Source organism: Spea bombifrons, chromosome 4, assembly GCF_027358695.1.
Source record: "Spea bombifrons isolate aSpeBom1 chromosome 4, aSpeBom1.2.pri, whole genome shotgun sequence".
NCBI lineage: Eukaryota > Metazoa > Chordata > Amphibia > Anura > Pelobatidae > Spea > Spea bombifrons.
In genome coordinates, this window is record NC_071090.1 from 69,504,665 (window position 1) to 69,511,972 (window position 7,308).

Sequence of the window (7,308 nt, forward strand, 5' to 3'; positions counted from 1 at the left end):
GCAACCCCCGAGCATCACTCAGCGACCACCGTGCTTAAATGTAGGTGTTCTTTTCAGTGTATCCTTCATTCTTTTTCCTCCATACATACTGCTGATCCATCAGGCCAAAAAGTCCCAGTTTTGTTTCATCGCTGCACAGAACAGAATCCGAAAACTTCTGTGGCTTATTTATATGATTTTGAGCATATTGGAGCCGACTTTTCTTGTGCTTTTGGGTCAGCACTGGTGTACAACTTGGAGTTTTTGCATGGACACCTTCTGCATTTAGTATGCGCCTTACTGTGCTCACTGAAACCTCAGTGTCTGTTGCCACTAAGTCCTGCTGCAGGTCTTTTGCAGTCATTTGAGGGTTTTCTCAGCCCGCCTTCTCAGAAATCTGGTTGCAGCCATTGATAGCTTCCTTTTTCTGCCCCGTCCAGGTAGTATAACCAATGTTCCTTTGCAAAGTTAAACCTTGAGAACTATGCTTCCAACGCTGTGTCTAGGAACATTCAGTGCCTTCCCTATATTTTTGTATCTTGTTCCTTGTTTGTGAAAGGCGATGAGCTCTTACGTTTTTGGACCATTTCTAACATGCAGTCTAACGTGACACTCAACAAACCTTTAGGCAGTTCAGGTATTTCATGTGTTCCAGCTCTAGCACACCGGGTGCAACTAATGAAGCCTTTGATATTTGAGCTGTTATGAGGGATTTTATTCAGGGGGTTGAGTAGTTTTGAGACTGGAGAAGTCATTATATATTCAATTGTATTTGGGGAAGCCATTTGTTATGTTGAGCTATTGCTTTTGTTAGATCTGTTCATTGCAAACAGCAGAAAGTCTGTAAATGTTGACGATACACCGATTTGCAATAGGGGTTGAATAATTTTGATTGCAACTGTATACAACAAACCTGTTATTAATTAGTACTGGTAAAACAAAACCATCAAGACAAAGTAATATAAAAATATTGAATGTGGAAAAGGCTAGCTGGATTATACTTCTCTGTGGAAACAAAATATCTCTTGATTCCTGTTTGACATTTATATTCTAGTCAACCAGCATTTTATACAGTTTAAATTTTCTCTGACTAATTTCTAACCTTTCTCCCTCTGATGCTGGCAGCCATTATAATTTTATTGCCGTTGATAATATTTTTATACTTATAAGTGAACCATTTGTTCCCTGACATACATCAAGGGTCTATAAAAATGATATTCGATATTTTAAATGTTTGGTAAATTTACTGCTCCCTCCTGATAACCGCAATTGTGTATTGTTTCTCAGCAGCGGAAAGTGATAAGGAGCTAATGGGACAATTAAAGAGAAGAAAGCGACACATGGATAGTATGATTCCAGGTAAAAGGTCCAACATTAAATGTTTACACTGGGGATCCGCAGTGCCTCGACTTTATGTATTTTACAGGCCTTATTTGCTGTAAGAGTTGATGAATAATTGTATTTTCCTGTAATACATAAACACAATAGTTTTTATTTAAATAAAAACAATTTGCTATAAACCACATACGACCCGTTCGTGTCTTCCCCTTGTTTTATTAAAGTATAGCAGGCAGGTTACCATGTAAATAACATGAAACTGGCAGGTACTGAAACCAGTCCACCACTGAAGATAATTTGATCTATACCCACATTACAGAGCTTGCATGTGATAATCAGTTTATCTGTTTCCATGTGGTTCTTGTTTGATCTATACCTGCAATGGAGGGTTTACTTGTGATATTTAGTTGATCTCTGTGGTTCTCATTTGATCTATAGCCACAAAGCAGGGTTTGCATGTATTACTTAGTTGGTCTGTTTCCATGTGGTTCTTGTTTGATCTATACCTGCAACGGAGGGTTTACTTGCGATATTTAGTTGATCTCTGTGGTTCTCATTTGATCTATAACCACAAAGCAGGGTTTGCATGTGTTACTCAGTTGATCTGTTTCCATGTGGACCCATCTGGACCAATAGGACTGGTCCTACTTCGGGGCCACTTGCCTATGCTAGCTAGCTCTTCTATCCCTTACATATACACACAAATATGTATATGTCTGTTTATGTTGAGTAATCCTTGCTTCACATCATGTTGTTTTTTTGGTGGATAGGTAGGGGCCTCATGGCATTGCTTTGCCTAATGGCCTACAATGCTGTTAAGATTGCCCTGGACTACAATGTCATGGTTTTCTCAGAGCTTTAAAACTTGTATGAAAGCACAATGAGAGAGGTGCACTTTGGTGCAAAATTCTGTATGGAATCTCCTTATGGCAGTCAAGATGTAGGAACCAACATATTAAAGCAGAGGAACCAACGTAGCCCGTTTGTTCTTAGGGCATGTTGGGGACTTGCCCTTTTCATGCAAATTTCAGAGAGTGAGGAAAAAGGTTTTGATCAGGCAATATTTTATTTATCATAAAATATATGGATCAGTTCATTTCAATGTGTTGACCAACAAAGCCTGCTTTTGAAAACTGGAGGAACAAAGTGTGTTATATACACTGAGTGATGTATTTTATAACATTATCTGCCTTTTCAGATATCTGCATGCTCCCAATGAATGAAGGATTTTGCACCAGTTATGCTTTATTTTGGTATTACCACATGGAAGCTGATGACTGTCGACCGTTTGTGTTTGGCGGCTGCGGAGGAAACAGTAATCGTTTTAAAACAAGATTTAAGTGTGAACGAAGCTGCAAAGTCAAAACAGGTTAGAAAGTAAAACACACTTAATGCTGAAAAGCTCAAATACAATGTGATGACACAAACTTTCATCTTTGGTCATGTTCTGTATCAGACATGTTCTTGGGGTAATGAAAAATGCTTAAGGTGTTTAAGCCGTGAACCTAAAGGGACAGGTGAAAGTTACATAGATCAAGGAAAATAATGTCTACATGCACAAAAATAAAAGAAAATGAGAGCCCAAACAGCTCCTGTGGTACAAATGTATGAAAGATGACTCTGAAGGATGCTTACAAATACTCTTTATTAATGTATCCCTAAATACTATAATATAATTGTTTAATTGATAATGCCAATAATATTGCAAATATATTATTTAACTCCATGGCCAAGGGTTTTTCATACCCGAACCATCAGAGCTTTTTTGTCATTTTGCCAAATCTTTATTTATGAATATACATGTGTATAGTACAGAGGTACACTGTGGATCATCACAAAATACTAAAATGTAATATGTATTCTCATCTGCAACGTGACCCGGCACATTTTGCTAATGGTCCTCTTCTTGGGGGGTTTGATGTCATTATTTCTAAGTATTTGTGTCAAACCCAAGTACTCATCGTCAGGTAAGTTATTCTAAATGCATAAATCTAAAGCTACTACAGATTAATGTTGTGATTTGAAAGAACTACACAGACATAATTACATATCCATCAAACATTATTAAAAAGGGGTAATATAGTAAGAGGTTATAGATAAGAACCATTAGCCCATCTAGTCTGCCCTATATCGGAGATATATAAACGGGGCTAGAGCTAGTAATTTCTAAAAACAAAATATTATTTCTTCTAAACTAACAAATATCCATTTATACTTACACTTTGTTGTGTTCTGAAATATAAATAAATACCACCCAACCACACAACAGGACAATAGTGTCCTGGATATGAAGTTTCACTCACTTTTAATATAAAAATGTTTTTAAAGGATTTGAATTTTGTAAAATAATACCCTAGAAATATTTCCCAACATCTCTTTATTATTATTATTATTTAGTATTTGTTTGTATGGCTAGATTTATAAAGTTGGGGTTTTTTTTTTTAAATATCTTTCATATTCATGGGAGCAGAACTGGCTTTATCTTTTTAGTTGTTTTTTTATGTGTTTAGGCATTATTTAATAAATAATAAATAAATACATTAAAGTTAGGTTAGGGTCATACAAGCTCTGTTTAACGTTGGTATGGTCTCAATAAAATCAATGGGAACACTTTTGCATGGAGATCTCACTAGACCCCCTGCCCACAGGCTCGTACAGACCTTTAAAATCCTGGTGCCGCAACTTGGCTCCAAGAGTCGCTCGTACGGACCATTAACTCTTGGAGCGGCCATGTTGCACCGTCAGGAGTTAAAGGGCCGTGCGAGTGAGCCTATTGGTCGCCTGCAGGGGCCTCCTCTGGCATCAACCAATTGGAGATTGGAGTCTAAGAGGATGCCAATAGATTTTTAAAATCCTGGTGCTGCAACTTGGCTCCAAGAGTTAAAGGTCCGTATGAACGACCAATAGAGTCACCAGTGCTGGAGCTGACTAGGTGTCAGTATATTATACGCAAGGGAAAAAGCTGGCAGGCAAAGGGACAAATGCATATGGAGGATTTTGCCGTATCCCACTATGCATTTTTTAATGGGGACACCAATTGCATTTTAAAGGACTGCTTAGCTGTCATATGCACTAATGTACATATGATGGCTGGAGTATCAGAATGTATATACAGGTGGTAGTGGATCCTGGAGCCATTAATATTACTTTGACCAGCTAATGTTACCATTTCAAACAGTTTGTAATAATAAAAGTAGGCATTACTGCTTCTTACAAATGAATATATATTTTAATTAGGTCCTTGTAATAATGATAATAATAATAATTAAATAAGATAATTTTTAAGATTGCAGATATACAACTTTTTTAACTGATATTTGAATATGATACTTTTAAAATAAATAATATTTATACAATATAAAATTAAAACCAAAATTAAGACAAAAATGATTAAGTTACATGTAAGTGTGTCAAGGAATCAGTATTGTACTAATACCCAGTACTGCAAAAAAGAAATGGGGAAAGGGAGAATGGATGCTTTGTCTGGTCCAGTTACAGCAAAACCTCATAACTCAATTTGGAAACATATACGCTGCACCAGCTTTAGTTAATCCTAAATCATTCTAGTTATTACAAACAGTAGTGATTTAGTGTCTTTAATCTTGTCTTTTTTATGCTATCTTGGTTTATGACCAATTGTAGGATTTCATACATCATGAATACCAGAGATAACACAACACAGGCTGCATTTCCATGAAACAGCAGCTTCTGATCACATAGAAAGGGTTTATAAGTCATTTATAATTACTTTGCAAAAATAATTCTGCCAGGCCATTTGTGTTTGTCATAAACATCACACATATTTTATGTAGTTGAATTCTACAACATAAACTTATTTCATGCGTGCTTTACATACAGTGTGTGCAACTATGAAAAGTCAACGTTAAGGAGTTTTGTTTTTCGTCATTTTTTAAACTCCTTGAAATGTATGGCATTCCTTCCACCCTTTCCTCCTGTGAATTTTCTTATGTAGACTATTCTTATCATGAGTTCTCAAGTAATCTCACCAGTGCTGGTTACTGTTGGTTCAAACATGAATATGTGTGTACCAAATGTGTGATTGTCTGCACTGTTGGGTGACCATTGTTGAGAACCTACACTGTTTAGCTTTCTATTGTTTCATTGTTTCAATGTAAGCTTGTAGCATTCCACAAAAATAACAGTATACATTTACCAGATTTTTGGTGCCTTCATTCTTGATAACATTGGCTATTTCTGTGCCAAAGTAGTGGAATGTAGTGGCCTTCACACCTGGGGATATAACGGTAGTAGATACTTGGACTGTTTAGAAAAGAAGACTCTTATGAGTAAAATCTGTGCATTTTAACTCTTTTTTTTCTGTCTTTCAGAATTATCCCCAGGGAGGTGATAATGTTCTTGGATTACTTTACAAACAGTGGAACATCCTTCTCCTCCGAGACTTGATTGCAATGAAGCGGAAGCTTCTTCCTCCAGTGACATGGCGTGGCAGGAACTTCATACAGCTACACATCTCCAATTACTAAGAAACAGTGATATACATAGTTACCCTGGTTATACATATATTTGCAAACATTTTTTTTTACAAAAAAGACAAATATTACCCTTTTATTGTATTTATGCCAGACACATCCTGTAATTGCATATTTATACATTTATAAAGCTAGCTTTCATAAACTTGCAAAATAATAAATAATTTAAAGGTTAATGAATACTGCAATTAATGCCACATTAATATAATCTGCACACGAATACTGTGAGCACGTTTTTGTTCTATTTTAGTTATATCAAATGGGGGTGGGGAGAGGGTACAGAAAAAAGAAGGGAGAGGGGCTGTGGGGGAGGGGCAGCAGTAATCAATACAAACGATATGGTAATTTGCTGAAGCAAAAGGTCATTGCTTTAGTGTAGAAAAAATATTCAGAATGTGAAATTTGAGGGAATATCAGCAAATATTTGCATTTATACAATAAAAATAAGAAGTCACGTGCAAGATATCTAATTTATGTTGTCAATGAGTTGGGATATAGCATGATGGATATTGCGCCAGTAGCTTTCTAATCTGTTTATATTGGCTCTGAATCTGTTCAGATTGGTTGATTTTAACCCATGGTTAATTCTAGTGGACCTGTTACATTATGGTCATTTGAAATCTTTTGTTGGTGAACTCACATCTGCAGGAGATTTCTGTTGGCAATACTGCTTGTAGGAATATTTCCCATTTTACAGTGACTTTCAGGAGCTGACCAAGGTGCTAAGTTCCAAACTTTTGCTTAGACTGCTAGAACAATTAAGTTACTTAAAAATATAAAACAATGCACTCTGTTAAAAAGTTATGGAGCAAGAATGGTCAGGCCTTGCCTCTCCAATTGACCATAAATGCTCTGTCAACATGTCTCACTAAATAGTGAGCCACAATGATGCATTTTATTATGCATCGTGAATAGGTTACCCAGTTGAGTTTTCCCTTACAAAAACATATTTCAACTCACCCAAACTCATTTTGCATCAGGGTATGAATGTGCATGGGTTAACTAAAAGTCCTATCTATTTAATGAATCAAATCTCAATACCTGCAATATGTTATAGATAATATGGAGAAAACAGCCTTGTGTACTATTACCCATAATTACAGCTAAATCTGTCAGATTTTTTCCCCCCTGCAATACAGTTATAGAAAATGATCTAAACATCAGTCATTAAACACAATATGAATGCATGACGTTTATCATTCCTGGAACAATTCACATAAAGCATCATTTATAACACTTTACAACATACATTGAACTTTTTTTTTTAACTGTTAGCATTTTATGCTAAATAAATACTTTGAAAAAAACATTTTTTGTCATTTTGTTCTTATTTATGTGACAGAGCTGCCAAATGCATTGATTTTACATTTTTAAAAGCAAAACACGACCACAGTCGCTGATATATTGCATTGATTTTCATTGGACTAAATTTTAATTTGTTTTTGTTTGTCACCTGGAATTCTCAAAATTTAGGAATAAA

General features: G+C 35.8%; 1 protein-coding gene across 1 annotated transcript in view; it reads left to right on the forward strand.

Moving 5' to 3' along the window:
• Positions 1-6,064, forward strand: part of LOC128491389 (collagen alpha-1(VII) chain-like) — a 118,786-nt gene extending 112,722 nt beyond the window's left edge. The window contains exons 99-101 of the mRNA XM_053463713.1: positions 1,267-1,338; positions 2,516-2,686; positions 5,667-6,064. Coding sequence (XP_053319688.1) covers positions 1,267-1,338; positions 2,516-2,686; positions 5,667-5,686 — 263 coding nt within the window. The 3' untranslated portion in view covers positions 5,687-6,064. The remainder of the gene's footprint in view (positions 1-1,266; positions 1,339-2,515; positions 2,687-5,666) is intronic.
• Positions 6,065-7,308: the final 1,244 nt, after the last annotated feature.